The 20,001-nt window shown below is 34.7% G+C and overlaps 1 protein-coding gene across 1 annotated transcript in view; it reads right to left on the reverse strand.

Moving 5' to 3' along the window:
- The window catches only part of ASTN2 (astrotactin 2), a 1,161,487-nt gene that overhangs the window by 682,381 nt on the left and 459,105 nt on the right, over positions 1-20,001 (reverse strand). Inside the window, 1 exon segment of the mRNA XM_074292901.1 lies at positions 14,021-14,188. Coding sequence (XP_074149002.1) covers positions 14,021-14,188 — 168 coding nt within the window.

Genomic DNA, 20,001 nt, shown 5'->3' on the forward strand with positions numbered 1-20,001 from the left:
TATAGAGAACTGACCCTGATTTATAGGAAACCGAACCATTCTCCAATTGATAAATGGTCAAAGGATATGAACAGACAATTCTCAGATGATGAAATTGAAACTATTTCCACTCATATGAAAGAGTGTTCCAAATCACTACTGATCAGAGAAATGCAAATTAAGACAACTCTGAGATACCACTACACACCTGTCAGACTGGCTAAGATGACAGGAACAAATAATGACAAATGTTGGAGGGGATGTGGGGAAACTGGGACACTGATACATTGTTGGTGGAGTTGTGAAAGAATCCAGCCATTCTGGAGAGCAATTTGGAACTATGCTACTACTGGGCTTATATCCCAAAGAAATACTAAAGAGTGGAAAGGGACCTGTATGTGCCAAAATGTTTGTGGCAGCTCTTTTTGTTGTAGCTAGAAACTGGAAGATGAATGGATGTCCATCAATTGGAGAATGGTTGGGTAAATTGTGGTATATGAAGGGTATGGGATATTATTGCTCTGTAAGAAATGACCAGCAGGAGGAATACAGAGAGGCCTGGAGAGACTTAAATCAACTGATGCTGAGTGAAATGAGCAGAACCAGAAGATCACTGTACACTTCAACAACAATACTGTATGAGGATGTATTCTTATGGAAGTGGATGTCTTCAACACAAAGAAGATCCAACTCACTTCCAGTTGATCAATGATGGACAGAAATAACTACACCCAGAGAAGGAACACTGGGAAGTGAATGTAAATTGTTAGCACTACTGTCTATCTACCCAGGTTACTTACACCTTCAGAATCTAACACTTAATGTGCAACAAGAAAATGGTATTTACACACATATATTGTATCTAGGTTATATTGTAACACATGTAAAATGTATGGGATTACCTGCCATCGGGGGGAGGGAGTGGAGGGAGGGAGGGGATAATTTGGAAAGATGAATAAAAAAAAAAAAAAAAAAAACACTTCACATATAATCTTCATTCTTCATTCCTCTTATATTCCCTTTCTCTACACACAAATATTATGGATCCCTACTGCTCACCTCATAAAATTTTAAATAATAAAAAAGTATTCAAAGACCTTGATACTTTAAATCCAACCTCCTTGTCAAGATTTGCTTCTTGTTAGTCCTCTGTTTTCAGCTTTCTGTCCAAAATGGACTACTGCTGCTTTGTTATTATCCTGCCCTTTTTTGTCTTGATGCCTTCAATTTAATTAAAGTTCAACATTCATTGAGTGTTTATCATGTCCGAAATGCACTCGTGATACAAAGACCAAAACAAAATAATCCTTGCCCTGAGGAAAATAGCAAATACAAATTGTGTTTGTGTTTGTGTTTGTGTCTGTGTCTAGGCATGTATGTGCATCACATACACAAAGTATAATTCAAACTTCTCAAGTGGTAGATAGAACTCTAACAGCTAGGAAGCTAAGGAAAGGTCTCCTTTTGGACATGGAGTATCATATAGAAGTAAATAATAAGTTAATTTTGTTCAGATGCAGCCTAATAATGTGGTAACAGGGTACGTGGGTGGGAGATTGAAGTCGGGGAGAGGTCGTTATAATATATGAGCAATCTGGAGTTTAATTAATAAATTGGAGTTTAATTGTTCAATTGTTGAGGATTTTAAATGCTGGAGTTCCTCTCTTATCTTAGTGGCAATGGGGAACTAGAGTTTCCTTGAGCAAAAATTCAGAACTGAATTTTAGAAATATCATTTTGGCAGTTGTGAGAAGAAATAGCTCTGGGTAAGATAGTACTGTTAATATACCTGGAAGGAAACAAGAATATGTGGGAAATCAGTCTATGTGCTTAAAGGTGTTAACTAAAATGTTACTGAGTAATAATTCAGGCTCAATAATGAAAACATTCTAAAGCTACTATCTATACAACTTTCATTTTTATTTTCTACTTTATTTTACAGATAAGGAACCTAAAGCAAGCAGGGTGGTCCAAGGTAGTCACATAAATAATTAAAAGTCTGAGTACAAATTTGAATTCAGGTCTTTCTGACCTAGGTCTGGCACTCTATCTATCACTCCATCTAACTTCCATCTAAATTCCTGATGCCCTCTCCCTAAATATTAGTATACACCTTCTACAAACTAATCTGTCTCCATTTTGTATGCATATGTTTAATATATATGTACATGTTATCTTCCATGTCCTATGAGAATACAAGTTCCTAAGAATCAGGACTATTTAATTTTGCAAGTTCTTACTTAGCTCAGTGTCCAGCACATAAAGAGTTCTTAACAAATGCTTGTTGATTGACTAAATGGAGAACATATTGGAGAGAATATAGGTAAGGAAACCAATTAGGAAACCATGGCAATTGTTAAGGTGAGAAATGATGAGAGGTTTTATAATGTTAATGGAAAAAAGGGATGGATGAAAGAAATTGTGCTGAGGTAAAACTGAATGGAATTAATAACTGAAAGATTTTTTTTTAAGTGGGAGAGTGAATGGTAGAGAATAGTCAAAATTGACTCCTAGATTGTAACCAGAGTAAATAAAACAGGTAATTTTTTAAAATCTCATTTTAATTTTCAGCTCCAAATATCTTCTTACATTCTCCCTTCTCTCGCCCTTTGAGAAAGCAAGAAGTATGAAACTCATTTTATATATGTGTGTGTAAGTACAAGGGACCCAGACACTTAAACATACTATGAGAAATCCTTATTACACTCCTTATACTTTTTTTTGCTACTTTCCTAGTATTTTGGAGTGAAAAGCAAAAGAAACAGAAACAATATTCACCATGTTTAATTATCACAAAACCCAAGGTTGGACCCAATCAACTGGATCTTTATCTTATTTGCCTACAAATTCCCTTCTCTTTTCTCCTTGATCCCTGTGATTTAGTATTGCTATCTGTTGAAACTAAAATCTAGCTATTTCTTTTCCATTCTTATCCCTACCCACCCCAAATCTTATCCCATCTATGTATATTCTCCTCACTGTCCCTTGCCATTGTGCTCTCTGGACCATGCTTCTTGCTAGATAACTTAATTTTATCTTTCTATATTTTGGCCTTCACAAAAATGTGTGTATGGATTTAAAAAAAATTTCCAGAAGATACTCCATCCTTGGTTACTACATTTAGTGTAATTTGCTCCTATTTTCACATTCCCCAAAATAGTGGGCCAAGAAAAAAACCTGGTTTGTTTCTTGTTCCTCATTGATATTTTGAAAAGTTCTCTGTTATATCATTCCTGTACAAACTTTTCTACTGTGATAGAAGAATCTGTGAAGATTCTCTGTGAAGAATCTCAGAAGAAATGTGATGTATCTTGACAGAAGGGGATGCACAAACAGAAAAAATGGGTCTTTCAAAAGTACCATAGATATGTGATACTTTGAAAGCATCTCTTTCTGATTTACCAAGTTCTTTAGAATCAAGACTCGATCTCTCCTATGTTCTTTGAAATCCCTAATTCAGTGCCCTTTGGAGAATAATGTTTCTTTACTATTTGCAGTAAATGAAGAGATTAATGATTGTGGGCATTTGGAGAACAATGGAGCATTGTTTTGGAAGTATAGCAGTGGAAGTATATTTATAGTTCCTGTAACTGTTCCACACCTTCTGTTGCCCCCTCTTTACCCTTGTTCTTAGATGGTTGGTCTTCATCCCATTACCTATTGTTATTTCTGACAATTCTGGCATAGGGCTCCAAGAAAGCAGCCAAAGCCTTGGCACTTTGCCAGGGAACCTTGTGAAGCTCATCCATATATCAAATCATTGGTAACTTTCATGATGTTACCCCCACTCCGGATAGAATATGTGTACTACCCCCATGTCTGGATACACTATCACTTAGGAGAAATAATTCTTCTTATTTGACAGCAAGTTCCAGGAAAGCTGAGGCACAAGATTGCCAACAGTTGAACTTAATGGCTCCATATGATCCCAGTCACCATTTACTCCAACCAACCAATGGGCTCAACAATTGAAGTTGGAAGTGAGAAGACAGTTTCTCATGCCTCTCAATATGCCTTAAACTAAAAGCAAAGAAGATTCAGATGTTGCAGAAACAGGGACATTAAACTTGAATTTCTCACTGCCTCTGTCCTCTGCCTAGTTACCAATTATATCCCCGAGTCCAGCATAATGATAACTCATTTTTCTATACTTTTTTTTTTTTTAAAGCTTACAACCTTCTCTAAATCAAATGGACAGAATAGGGAGTTCATATATTGTTATATAATGTAACTGAGATTGTGAGAGGTGAACTGCCTTTCCCAAGGTCACACATTTAATAAGTGTCAAGTATCAATCTTCGTCTTCTTATTCCATCAAAATTGGACACTTCTTTCCCACTAAAGCATATTGTTGGAATTTGTATGAATTTTGCTTTTCAGTTCTTTTCATTGATTCAACCCAGTCATTCAGCATTTATAAAGTCAGGCAACAACAATACCCATACAAAACTGAAATAGTTTTTGCCTACAAGGAGTTGATATTCTATCAGTGAAATAAATATCTACATATATGTTTTAAATGAACATGAATTAGATATAAAAGATATATAAAGCAATTCAAGGGGTATTCACTGACAACTGGGGGTGATCAGCTAGGTTTAATGTAGAAAATTGGAATTGAGTTGAACTTGGAAGAACAGAAATCATTTGTGATTAAGAAGAAAGGCATTAAAGACATAGACTATAGCCTACAAAGATTGAGGAGAGGAAAATCAAATGTCATGCACATAGAGCATCAAACAGACCAAATTGATTGAAATGTAGTATGAGACCAAAGACTAATGTCAAAGCAATCTGGAAAGAGAAATCATAGTTTGATGAAGAAGAGGTTTGTAAAATCCCACTTTGACTCCTAAAATAATTTAATTTCCCATATTCCACTATCCATCTTAGTTCACTGACCAGTGGATAGCTACCTCTCAGCCCTGTCTCTGGCATCATGTTTGCCACCCCAGGCCTTTTTCCAGTTTAAAAAAAATGAATTTTGAAGTAGTGAGTATAGTAAAAAGGGCAGTGAATTATACATTATTTATAATAACAAAAGGCTGAAAACAAACTAGATGCCAGGAATTGGGAAATGGTGAAATAAGCTGTGATACATGAATGTAATGGAAAATTACCATTCTATAAGAAATGATAAATATGAAAACAAGAGAAATATGAGGAAATTTTATGAGGCTACATAGAGGGAAGAAAGTAGTAGAGTTTAAAAATACTTATTATTAGAGTGTAAATAAAGTAAACATGGAGTGGCAACAAAAGCTCTGATGAAATATTATATATGATGCTAGGACAACAGTATCAAATTTAAAGCAGACATCTTTTCTTTCTGCTAACAACTGGAAAAAACTGAAGTGTAAAATGATGTGCAATCCGTTGCAATCATGCTAATTTTGATTAACTAATTTTGGAAAATGCACTTGGGGCAAATAAAAGAGAAAAATGTGGGGTGGTAGGAGACAGAAAAAAAATAAAATTCCGTTTTGGAATTTTATTAAAAATATTTGTGGAGGCTAAATGAAATAAATATACTTAGACACTTGAACAGAGTTTGGATTCCAACTACATTCTTTCTTTACTTCTTTCTTTCTATGAACATTTATAAAGTACCTATGCTTATTCAGGCACTAGTGATAAAGACTTAAAAATGAAATAGTTTCTGCTATAATGGAACAAATATTCAATAAAGGGAAATGATATGTATACATATATATGAATTAAAGGAAGCAACTTCAGTGAGAACACAGGCAATTGGAGTTAACTGTTATTTGGTATCTCTTATATGTCATTTAGCTTGTCTGAAACTCAATTTTCTCTTCTGTAAACAGATATAATTCTTATTCTATTTACTTACCTTTTGGGAATATTGTACGGAAAATATTATGTAATCTATCTAAACTAATTCCTCCATTATAAACAGATTCTTACCTGGTCATCCCCTTTTCATCTCAGGGATTCTGAACCTTCCTATAATTATGCAAATATTATTCTCTATCTCCCTCTGCCTACTTCCTTTTCCCCTATCTCTCTCTAAAGCTAACCACCCATTATACTTTCTAAAATGTCTGATTCCTGCATAAAAAACATGCTTTCATCTTATATCTTTTTTTCTTTTCCATTCCTTTTATCTTCTAGCTGAGAAGAGACCTGGCTGCTTCTTGATAACACTTGGCTTTCCATCATTGGCTATACTTTCTACTCATTCTCACTCCACAGGGCCACTCACTGTTTAAGATAAAATAATTGAAAATATTCTTTGCTCTTCATTGACACTTCCAAGTTCTCCCTCTACCCCAATAACTCAGTCACCTCTTCTTCTTTGAGGTTCATAGTCCATAACTACTGCCCAACCCAATTCTGTCAGCTCTTGTCTACCAATCTCTAGGTCACTTTCCTTTCTTCAATGAATTCAGAGTCTCTTGTTCCTTATTATCTCCAGCATCAGATATACAATCCTCTATTTAATGCCCTAAACCCTTCATCACTTGTTCTCCTCCTACATTTCACATCATCCGTGATCCAATGACACTGGGTGTCCTTGACATTCCACACATCAAACTCTCCATTCCTGATTTTGTAGTTACAATTTCTATCTTCCATGCCTATAATTCTCTCTCTCTCTCTCTCTCTCTCTCTCTCTCTCTCTCTCTCTCTCTCTCTCTCTCTCTCTCTCTCTCTCTCTCTCTCTCTCTCTCTCTCTCTTCATCTCAGCCTCCTGTTTTTCTTTACATCTAAAATATGCCACCTTCTACAAGGAACCTTTCCTGATCTCCTTAATATTAGTGCCATCTCTCTATTCTTTATTCCAATTTATCTCACACATCTGTTTTTTGTTCAAGAATGATTGCATGTTATTTCATCTCCTAAACCATAAGATCTTTTAAAAGCAGCAGTTGTCTTTATGTATCTATCTATCCATCTATCATCCATCTTTTTATCACAATGCCTAACAAATCATAGGTGATTAATAAATGCTTATTAACTAACTTACCTTAAAGTGTTTATTCAGGAAGACATGAGTTCAAATCCTATTTCAGATACTTATTAGCATTGTGACTCTGGGCATATCAAAAGCCCTCTGATTGCCTTAGTTTCCTCATAAAAAGAAGATAATAATAGCACCCACCTTCCAGGGTTGCTATATGAATAAAATAAGAACATATTTTAAGGCACTTTGTGTATCTCAAAGTGCTATATAAAGACTAACTACTATAATTATCATTATTATTCACGTGTGAGTTATTAATATTCTATTTCATCTCTCATGTGGGAAGATGGAAGACATGGGGGGTGGTGAAAAAAAAGAGACTACAGAGAAAATTGAATTTATGAGTTGTCATGAAGAATTCCTACTTACAAAATGAAAGTCATTTATGGAAATACAGTTGGTTATTCTTGGCTTGTGTGCAAATTATGCACTTTGCTGGTTTTCCAACCAATTATTTAATCAAAGAATAAAAACTCATCGGAATAGTTACCTGATACAAACATAACTAAGAAGAAATTTGCTGTAAAATTGATTATGTTGTAAAGGTTCCATGACTTGTGATTGCTAGTCTCCCTATAACCTTTAGCAAAGATCTGAGATAACACTAAATGATGTTAGCAGGGAAAAAGCTGCGAATGATATGACACACTGTCATCACTGTCTAATTTTTTTGGTGTATGTTGTGTCTAAAGGCTTTAAGGCAACTTATAGCATGCCTCAATACATAAGATTCCGTATAGGGCAATAGACAACTAGGACAATAGAAACACAGATGTACAGTTAAGTCTCAGAAAACTAGAGTTTCCAGAGTCTTACCATTTTACCCTGAAAAAGTATCACTTGATTCTCCAGTTCTCCCTTCTGAGAGCAAAGATAGTTTTACAATAAACATCATTTCAAGAATAGTGATCCAGAATCTGGGAACATTCAGCTTTTGTAGACTGACTAGAAATACTCTCTTACTTGATACCCTTATCAGAGTTTTGTCAGTAGCAGTTGTCTTCTTGTTCTTGCATTCTGTCTGTCTGTTGTCTCTTTCTCTCCTGTATATATCTGTGTATATATGTGTGTCTAAATATATATGTGTATATATAGTATATGTATACACACCCACATATACACATATGTATATATTTGCTATCTATATGCAAGTGTGTACATGTATATATATATATGTATTTGTGTGTGTATATATATATATTATATATGTATATGTAAGTTGTGTGGATATAAATATAAATGAAACTTGCAAAGCACTTAGCACAATGCCCATATAGTAGGCACTCAAAGGAATTATTTTCCCCTATAAATCACTTTCTATACATATGGCATATTCTAAACTAAATAAAATGCTTTTTGGATGACCTATTCTTTGAGGTTTTCTCTACTATTTCTGTGAATAATCAATCCACAGGGGTATTGCCTACTGATCCAATAGACAGATGGATGCCTCCATTTCGGACTAGTAATATCTTGTTGATAGAATCTAAGGAGAAGTTTGCATAAAAGAGCTTTCTCTCTAGGATTAGTTCTCTTCTTTCGTCAGCCTGTTTCTCTAAGAGCTTCACTCTTGACTGGCAACGCTTAGCAAAGTCTGCCTCTCAAAGGTACTTATATATGTTGTGTGTCATAGTTGCTTGTGTATGCATTTTATCTCCCTGTTTTATGAAGCTTGTTTTTTTTTTTTTGGTAGAGACAATATTATTCCTAAAGTTCCTCATTTATAAAGTGTGATAATAATAACTGCCCTCAGAAAGCTCAGATTCTTCTAGAAGAATATGATCTATAAACAGATGGTTAAAATATGTGATGTATGTAAACTTTATATTTCCTCCAGTACTTGGCAAAATATTCTCTACAAAGTTCTAAATACATATATTAAACATTGAACACAATGAAGTCTCTATACTAGTAGCTATCTTTATCCTTGCATATCACAAATCATATTTTTAATATCTCTACATCACATTAATCATATAATATTGTATATTAAAATTATTTACTTATGCATTATGTTCCCTCTATTAATATGAGCTCTCTGAGATCAGATACTTATTTTACGGATAATTAGATTAAGCTACAGAGATTTCAAGTCCAAGATTCTCTATCAGACTAATAGTTTCATAATGGTAACCATCATGTCTTTAAAATTTTTAAGGACTCCCTCACTTCAATCCTGCCATAAAGCATAGGAACCTATCTGTAAACTATAATATTTCAAGGTTCTGTGATTCTATAAATATGAGATATATCCTCCTTGTGCTTCCCCCATGCACATTCCAATTGTTCTTTGTCTTAATCAAAGCTCTTCATGTGTTCATTTACTTTCATTCATTTACAAATTCATTACCTTGAAATCAACCTAGAGGTGAGTCTCTTTGAACTTGTCTAGGCCAAAGCTTCTTAAACTGTGGGTCACAGTCCCATATAATGTCACAGAACTGAATGTGAGAATTGTGGAATTATGATTTATTATCACTAAATGTTTGATTTGTATATCTATTTTATATACCTGTATACCCAGAATCACAAAAATTTCTCAGGCAATAAAGGGTCACAAGTAGAAAACTTTCAGAAGATCTGGTCTAGGCAACTAGGTGGTATAATCCATACATAGAATGTCTGATTTGGAATCAGGAAAATATGAATTCAAATTCTGCTTAAGGTACTAGTTATATAGCTCTGGGAAAAATACTTGCCTTCTCAGTTTTCTTATCTGTAAAATGAGATATGAATAATTCCTATTTCATAGGGTGGTGTCTTCATCATCATCCCCACCCCCCATCATTTTAATCTTCATTTTTATTATTAGGCTTCTCTTTGGGTGACAGACTTATAGTACTTCCACTCATCTGGGCTCAAAGGTTTTCAGTTTTGTTCAGATCCATCACAACATGTGCTATGTGGGAATAGCCTTAAAAAACTCAGGTCACCCTAGTACCATAATCAGGCATTAGATCAATCACATATTTCACTTTGTTTTGCACTCTCTAAATTTTTAATACATTGAATTTGAATTGAAAAGAACTGAAAGGCCAAGTGTGCAGGGGATCAGAAATATACACATAGAAGACAAGGGTTTTTCTGGTGAGCATAGTTAAAATGACAGGAAGGCCTCTATATTTTATTTTTATAGAGAGAAGCAAGAGCAACAGAGAATGGGTACAAAGCCATTGTCTCTAGGAGGTATTTTATTGGTTTCCTATCTTACTTAGGCCATTTGTGTCTTTGTTGTTCATCCTTCACTTTTGAAGAGGGCCAATAATATGATGGGTGATGTCTTGACTTGTGTGTGAATTGGATTTAAGTAAGTCAGAGTTGCACAAAGTCTTATTCTCTTTTCCAGAGTCACTGAAAGTCCAGTGTTGAGACAAAAGTCAAGATGACTGGTGATGGCCCCTATAGCTTTTTGTGTGTGTGTGTATGTGTGTGTGTGTGTGTGTGTGTGTGTGTGTGTGTGTGTGTGTGTGTGTGTGAAATGTACTTGTCTAGGTATACTTCTCCCAATTCCTCAGAATGTAAGCTGCTTAGGGTCAGGGACTATTTTAATTTTTATCCTTGTGTCCTTCGTGCCTAACAGTATCTGGCACATAGTGGATATATAAAATATGTAAAAGTAAAGATTGTTTCTAGTTCTATTTTACTTTTGTACATTGCTAACTTTTAGGAAGTTTTTCTTTCATAGATTTTAAAGTTGCATTTCTACAACTGCTACCCATCATTCCTGGTCCTGTGATCAAGCGGAATTCTTTTACCCCATGATAATCCTTCAACTTTTTAAAGAAAAGTAATCAAATTATTTGACTTGTTATTTATTGCCTCTAAACCAGGGATTCTTAACCTGGGCTTCTATAACTAACGGGTTTCCCTCTTATTCTATTTATTTTTTATGCATGTAAAGATATGATTCTGAGAAAGGGTCCATACATTTCAACAGACTAACAAAGGGGTCCTTTGAACAAAAAAGGTGAAAAGATCCCTGCTCTAAGAACCCTCCTGGTTCTTTCAACTGACCACAATAAGGCAATGGTTTTGAGTATTATCATCATCTTTGGTAATCTCCCAGCTTGTCATTATCTTTTCTAAAAAGTGGATCTTGGCTATAAATTTGTGGACATCCTTTGATCCAGCAATACACTTTCAGGTCTATAACCTAAAGACATAAAGAGGAAAAAGAAGTATTTGTATAAAATCCTTACAGCAGCCCTTTTTGTGGTGGTTACAAATTGGAAATCAAAGGGATGCCCATCAACAGGGGAATAGCTAAACAAGCTGTGGTATATGATTGTGATGGAATATTATTATGTTATAAGAAATTACTAGTAGGATGATTTCAGAAAAAAAACTGGAAACACATGAACTGATGCAGTGAAGTGAATAGAATCAACAGAAGATTGCGTACAGTAACAGCAATATTGTTTGATGAAGAACTGTGAATGACTTAGCTCTTTTCAGCAATACAATGATTCAAGACAATCCCAAAAGACTCATGATAAAGCATACTATCTGCTTCCAGAGAAAAACTGCTCTTGTTTGAATACTGATTGAAGAATGCTGTCTTTTCTACTTTCTTTCATTCTTTTTCTTTTATTTGAGTCTTCTTGTACAGAATGACTAATATGGAAATGTTTTGCATGGCTGCACTTGTATACCTTTTATCTAACTGCTTATTGTCTTGGGGAAGGGAAAGGAAAAGCAGAAAAGAAAGGAATGAGGGAGAAAGAATTTGGAACTCAAAACAAAAAACAAAACAAATGTTAAAATGTTTTAACATGTATTTGAGGGGAAATATATTGGGGGGAAAAGTGGCCCATGGTACTATGTAGAATATTCCAAACAAAGCTTGAGAGTAAGTAGCAGTATAAAACAACACTGTCATCTTACTCTTTTAGACACTCTACTTTTCTTAGGGTCTTACTGAGCTTGAAGGGCACTTAAATTATTTTCACATTAAAATTGTCTAGTCATAAATCTCTCATTCTACATTTGAGCAGGTGGCATTTTGAAGCCAACCATAGGGCCTTTTGATATTTGATTTAGACAGGTCCATTGTTGGGGTCTAATAACACTTATCTGAACCTCAAATCTGTCACCTAACATGTTAGTTACCCTTCACAGCACTGCATCACTTATAATGTAATAGCAAGCCATTTATGAGCTTGAATCCAAATCACTGAAAAAAAGTTTAAAAGAGCATGACTAAGGTTAGAATTTGGGACCATCTCATTAGCAGTCTAAAGGCTGATCCATTAGCAACTATTATTTGGAATAGGCATTCAAATAGATCCCAATTCCACTTAACTCCATCATTACTCCATATCTCTTCTATCTTTTCTATTAAGCTATTGCAAAAGTAATCTGGGCATTTGCATGGTACAGTGGATAGAGTGCTGGGCCTGGATTCAAGAAGACTCATTTACTTGAATTCAAATTTGGCTTCAGACACTTATTAGCTTTTTCAGGGAAAAGCCTCAGTTGGAAAAGGAAATAGTAAACCACCCTAGTGTCTTTGTCAGGAAAATCCCAAGTTGGGTCATGAATTAGACACAATTGAAACAATGAAATAACAGCAGTGAGAAAAATCTGGGATATCTTATGACTATGGCATTCTTATCTAATGTCCTAGCAACCTTATTACTCCTATCCGTCCCTCTAGGAATTCCTCCCAGACATATTGTGAAATAATCTTGTAAAAATGGAAAGAACACTGATCTGATACTAATGCTGTATAGCCATCATTTTTTAAGTCTCTTTCTAAGCCTCAATTTCCACATCTGTGAACTGATGGGTTTGTATTGAGTAATTGATAAAATTCCTTCTGGTTCTAAGCTAAGAGAAGTTATGTTCTAACATTGTGACATACAAAGTCCAAAAAAAAAAGTGAATTCAGTATTAGATTGCATTTAAGAAAGTCTGTTTTCAGAGTTAGGGTGGCAATAGTAGGTGATCTCAGTGTGATCACATATAGAGTATTTTGTTCAGTTCTAGGCCTCGAGTTTTAGGAAAGACACTGACAAGCACACTCATAAGTGGACAAGGATTATGAGAGAATTTGGCCTCAAAGGCTTAGTTGAGGGAGCTGGGGTTTTTTGGTCTGGGGTTTATAATCTTCAACAGTTACTAGGGGAAAGGGATTATGCTTGTATGCTTGTTTCCATGAACTCCAAGAGGGTAGAACAAGGAACACTAGGAAGAATTAAATTTGGACTTGGAGACAATGAAAGGATATAATACATCTATTAAAGTAATTAGGATTGATGAGGGTAAGCACTCAGGAAATTTTCTTAGCTTAATGTAAGGGGAAGGATGTATTTCCTAATAATTATTAGAATGGACTGTTTTAAGAGACAATTGACATTCTTCAAGTAGAATATTGATATAATTAAGTAAAACATATTAAAGACTAGGTTCCTTTTTAGATTATGGGTTAAGCTAGATGATTTCTGACATCCCAGTCAACTCCTGAGACCAGGATTCAGGGCAGGTTCCTTCTAGGTCTAAAGTGCTTTGTTATGATATTCTCTTTCCTCCATTGCTTTTGAGCTTCAATATTCTATGTTCCGTTTTTTGTTTTGTTTTGTTTTTTTCCTCCTCACATACTAATGCTTCAGCCATAATAAAAGCAAGAAGTTTTAATTAATTATTTGTCAAGCAACAGAATAATTACTATCATATAGTACAAAATTTAGTAGGCTTGTAACTACCACCAGTACCCAGCTTCTTAAAGTGTGATTTGTGACCCCATATAGAATCTTGTAACTGAATACTGGTCATAAAATTATCATTTATTATCAGTAAATGATTTGTTTATCTATTTTACAATAGATACATGAGGACACATAAAAATTTCTCAGGCAAAAAGGGGTTGCGAATGGAAAAAAAGTTTAAGAAGCCCTGAGTTACAAGAGAGTACTGAAGAATCTACTCAGAGACCTCCCTCCTTGACTATGACTTTAAGCACTGGGAGGGAATACAGATGGTGCACCAATGAATTCATTCAGATCATCCCTCCTCATCCCAATCCTGATATGGATCCTCCTTTCATTGGCTCACCTGTTTCCTGATCACAGAGCTGCTCACAGGCATCAGTGGTCCTCTGCCCACATAAGTCTCTTATCCAGGGAGATGTGGCATTAATCTGGTAATAAAGAGAAAGCTTGGCTGGATTTAGCCAGTCGGAGATGTCCAGGTAGCTTCCTTCACTCACCACAAAGCTGCTCCCTGTGAATAGACAGAAAAACTATTTTTATTTCTTCCAGAAGTAATACAAATCCATGAGAAAGAAACCTACAGCTTCATGCTGAGGACAGAAAAATGGTACATGAAGTCTTGACTTCTTATAGCATTATATGATATGGATTGGTTTTTCTTACTGTTTCTGGGACATTTTTTTTCTTTTACACAGAGGTAGACACACCCATTTATTCATAACATATATAGGCTTGTGTGATACAGAAGAAGGACCTTGGATAAGTTTTAAACTCTTTAGGAGTATTTTTTTCTTAATTGTAAAGGGACAGGATTGAATCAAATATTCCTAAGTATTTTAAACTTATGACTAAGATTCATTCTTTGAATTAGGGGGGAAAAGTTTGAATTTCTTTTCTGCTACTTGTTAGCCATTTTTGCTTTTTGTGTGTGTGTATGTGTTACAAGGCAATTGTGGTTAAGTGGCTTGACCAGGATCACACAGCTAGAAAGTGTTAAGTGTCTGAGGTCAGACTTGAACTTAGGTCCTCCTGAATTCAGGGCTGGTGGTCTATCCATTGTGCCATTTACTGCCTCAAGCCATACGGTTTCAATCAAATCATTGAATCGCAGAGTCTCACATTCACATCTGTGATATGGACTAATGATATATTGTCTATATCACAGGCTATTCTGAAGACAAAATGAAATAATGTATTTAAAGCACCATAACTTAACCCAGTATGACACATAGTAGGCCTCTATAAGTGCTTATTGACTTACCTTGAAACCACAAGGTATTATATTAATGTAAACTATTTTTTATTATAAAACAAAAAACACTTAAGGCAGCTTGCACATAAAATTATAGTGCAAATAAGATATATAGTATATATATATATACATACATACATATATATATATATTTATATACAGACAGAGAGACAGAGAGAGAAAGAGAGAGAGAGAGACAGAGAGAGAGAAATTAGAACAGAGACTGTTGTTTTTGACCTTTTTTGTGTCATGGCATTCTGGATTCTGGTGAAGCCTATGGACTCTTCAAAATAATCATTTGTTGTCTACATTCATAATTGAAGGAAATGCTAGATTTCTTTTTTGAGGTTAGTATAAAGACCTTTTTTTCCCAACCAAGTTCATAGATTCCCCTAAAATATCTCCATGAATCCCTCAGAAGTCCAAGGACTGAAAATTAAGAACCTTTAATCTAAAGGAAAGAGAAGAACGATAAGTGATGTTTGCAGGCATTCAAGGTCAGCCAACTAACTACTCCAGTCCAGCTTTGAATATTTTTCTAAGTTTCCTGGCATCCAAAGCAAAAAAGGTAAACCTATTGGCTTATAGTTTTCATTTTCTGACCAGAAAAATGCACTTAGTAACTGTTCAATAAATGTTCTTTTCATAAATGAATAAATGGCAAGGACTCAATAACAGCCTATAGGATCACCTTGGGAACTAAATTCTGTCTCATGAAAGAATGAGATTCATCTTTCTCTATGTTTCTGAATCCTCCATGTTTTCCTTGGAATCTCCTTTCATCTGGTTGGCTCTGCACCAAATGTGTCTTTCTGTTGTCTCCTCACACCTCTCTCTCTCCAGAGAGCAGTGATTCTAAGATGAATCCATGCCCAAGTCTCTGCTTTAAAACTGTGATGTTTCTTTATTTTTAAAATGTATTTTTCTCTCCCACTGGCTTGTGGGAATATGCATCATCTAATTAGCCAAATAGATTTTCAGTTCAGCCCAATCATTTCCTTATCTAACATCTGAAGCCCAGCATTGCTCAAGGGACTGCACAGACGCTGAGGTCCTCATTAACTCTGATCTTCAATTACATTGATTATAAGACTGCTTCTGTAATTGTGTAGCATACATCAAGGGTGAGTGGAGGAACCTTTGCCATTCTTTGGCGTTTCTATGAAGCCAAAGGCACACAGACCACCAAAGAAACTGAGAAATACAGATGGGAGCTAAAAATACTAAGGCAGAAGGTATCATCCGACTACATTTCCTAGAGAACCAGATAATAAGTGCTTTTCTATTATATCTGTGCCAGGTAAAGGGGGATTTTAAAAAGAAAGGTTTTGATTTCAGAAATGAATTGGAACTGTGAAGGAGAAGATTGTATGGTAAAATTATTTTCATAAATGAAGCTAAGAGCCTCTTGTCAAGCCTAATTTTTATATTTCCTCATGAAGTAAAGAGATGAAAGATGGAATTCTTCCTATTCTACTATTCCTTAATTATTTAGCTCCCATTGATCAAAATTTTAAGGCTGAAATCTAGGAGGAAAATGGTTCTCATTATGTCATTAAGATATCAAAAGCTATCTTAATTCTTCCCTGTCCCGATATGGGAAATAGCCAAATTAATGAGACATCTAGGAATAAAAGGATCCTGCTAGAACCCAAATTCTATTCAATTCAATTAGCATTTGTTGATCACTTATTACATACAAATCACCAGTCTGCTAAGTATAAGACAAAATAAATTATTCCCAACCCTCAAAGAGCTTATTTTTATTATACTAAATAAGTAGTCAAATAAAAAAAAATAATGAAAATATTAGAGCAAGAGGGATTTTAGAAATAGTCTGGTCAAATATAAAAGGAAAAAGAGTAAAGAGAGAAAAACCAGAGGAACAATTATGCAATAACAGCAACATTATACATGAAAAGACTATGAAAGATTTAAGAACTCTGCTATGTCTGTGACCAAGCATGTTTCTAGAAGACTAGGGAAGGAGCATACTACTCAGCTCCTGATGGAGAAGGTATAGACAAAAGATGCAGAAGACAAAAGTTTTTGGGCATGATTAATGTGGGCCTTTGTTTTGCATGACTATGCACATTAGTTACAAAGGCTTGGCTTTTCTCTTTCCTGTCCCAAATAAGGGGTGGGTGAGTGGAAAGGAGAGAAGAAAAGTGCTTAAGAGGTGGGGGGGAGAAGGTAGGGAAAGTTTAAAAGGAGAAATCATTTAGTTCAATTCTTTGATTTTAAAGAGACTACATTACTAGGCAATAGTGTGCATCGGAGTCCTATTTAGGCAGATTTAATGTCCAGAGGTTTCTGACTCTAAGCCCATGGCCAAGTTGCAGTTCTAATAATGGTACTCTGATACTTAGATGAGTCTTTGATCTCATTCAAGTGAGTTCCTGCTTCCATATGTGTAGATCATAGCTTATCCACTCCTCTTCAGACTGCATGAAGAGGTCCATATCCTCCTATAAATACTTCACAGATTTATTGCCTTTGGTATTTTAACATTATAATAAATAATTATTATTTAATAATAATAATTAATAATTAATAAATAAAACCCAGTACAATACTGGGTTTTGCCCATAAGGATGGTCTACCATTATCTTTTTCTAGTCATATGTGTCTTTTATGGTGACTTTTGCACAAATCAGTGAATACAAGTCATCCTTAATTTTATGCTTCAAGCTACTACATACAATCATTGATCTTTAGATCATTCACAATTTTTAATTTTCCAGAAATCATTGTATTCCTTAATTCATATCCATGTAATACCACAAGGAGATTCTTGGTAGCAAAAAGATGGTCTTCTCTTTCATCAATTGGAGATGGGTAAACAAATTACAGCATATGAATGTAGTGAAATATTACTGAACTATAGTAAATGACATATAATAAATACAGAGAAACATGGAAAGATTTACATGAATTGATGTAAAGTGAGATAAGCAGTCATGAAAGCAATCTATATATACAATGAAACGATGGCAATATAAGTGGAAAGAACTACAACTACGAGACGTTTGAAAATATGTAAAAATTACAAAGAACAAGATTGGCCTAAAGAAGACATGTGAGGAAATACTTTTGCTCCATTCCCCATTCTTTTGCAAAGTTTTTAGGAACTGCTACATGGAAAATTGCATATATATATATACATATATATATATTCGATTTTTAATGTATTGATTGTTTTTTTTTTTTCTTTTCCTCTTTTTCCTCCTTTTAAAGATACTCTTAAATGGAATGACTTTCTGGGAAATGGTAGGATGGGAAGGATTTTTAGGTGATGTAAAGACAAAAAATATGAATATTTTTAAAATGCATTCTCATGTTACGAAATAGCTTGTGATCCTTGAAAGTACTGAACAATTATTCTAATGCCACCAAACTGGCCACTGTCCATATGCATTATTCACTTGACATATATTTCTATCTCTATCTCTATATCTCTAATCAGCTTTCATCCATTGTTACCTGTTTTGTTGTTGTTGTTGTTGTTGTTGTTGTTTGTTTGTTTTTGAGATCAAAGACACTTTAAGATCCAGACACTTTAAGGCAGATATTATGTATCTCATCTCTTCCCCATGTTAAATATCCCCACTTTTTCATATGGTATGACTTCAACTCCCTTTATACTCTCTAGCTTTTCAATGTTCTTTTTAAACAATGGTGTCTTGAACTGAACACTTCATTCCAGATGTAGTCAACAAGGGCAGAACTCCACGGGACTATCATCTTCATATTACTGGAAACTATGCCCCCTTTTTTTTAACCACGTCACTCTGCTATCTCCTATTTTACTACATTCCACTGAAACTATCAGAACTGTTTTAGATTGCTTTTTATCCATGCATCCCCCTTCTTATAATCATGAATGATTTTTAATGCTTAATATAATCTTATACTTATCCCTACAAAATTGCATCTTGGTAGATTTAACACAATGCTCTAGTCTGTTAAGATCTTTTCTTATCCTGATACTATTATACAGTTGTTAATAAGGCTTCTTGATTTGGCGTCATTTGTGAATTTGATGATCATACTGTCTATGCTTTTATCCAAGTCCTTAATAGAAATGTTTAATCAACACAGAGCCTAGGACAGATTGCTGGGGACTCCCTTAGAGACCTCCTGTCACACTGACATCAAACCTTTAATACCTGCTCTTTGGCCATCTAATCGATTCTGAATGCATCAGATTTCATATTCATCTAATATCATCTCCACATTACATAGAGAATATTGAAAACTATATCAAAAGTTTTGCTAACATCCAAGCAATGTTTAGATATAACATTACTTTCTTTTATTATTTTGATAATTCTATTGAAGGGCAACTAATAGGTTGGTAGATAGAAAGAAAATTGATTAACCTTGTTTCCCCCACTTTCCTCATCTGTAAAATAAGATAAAGAAAATGACAAACCATTCCAGTATGTCTGCCAAGAAAATCCTAGATGGAATCATGAAAAGTAAAATGCAGCTAAAATCATTAAAAAGAAATTCTGTCACAAAAGGAAATGTTGTTAGTCTGGCATGGCCTATTGATAAATATGGATTCTTATGGCTCTTTGCAACCTCCTCCTGTCCTTCCCGATATGTATCAAACATTTCTTTAAGCCTATCTTCAATAATTTTCCTAAGAACCAAATTCATGATCATTAAACTACAGTTTGCAGACTCAGTTCTTTTCCATCTTTTGAATCAGGATGTTTGCTTATATTCAATCATATGGTGTTACTCTTGTTTTCCAGGATCTTTCAAATATCACTAACCTTGATGTAGCAATCATCTTCCAGTTCTTTCAATATCCAAGAAGTAAGTTCATTTGGATTGAGTGATTTAAGTTGGGTACCCTCTTAGTATTTCATTATCTTGGGAATCGCTTCCCTGATGTTTAGCTTTGTTCTGTTATTTTCAATGCCAAGGCCAATTCTTTTTAGCAAAGAAAAAATACGTATGAATACCTTTCTGGCATCACTGTTTTCATATTTTCATCAAAGATGCCATTAATGCAGTGGCCCTAAATTTTTTTAAATAGGGGGCCAGTTCACTGTCCCAAA

Source organism: Sminthopsis crassicaudata, chromosome 2, assembly GCF_048593235.1.
Source record: "Sminthopsis crassicaudata isolate SCR6 chromosome 2, ASM4859323v1, whole genome shotgun sequence".
Classification (NCBI taxonomy): domain Eukaryota; kingdom Metazoa; phylum Chordata; class Mammalia; order Dasyuromorphia; family Dasyuridae; genus Sminthopsis; species Sminthopsis crassicaudata.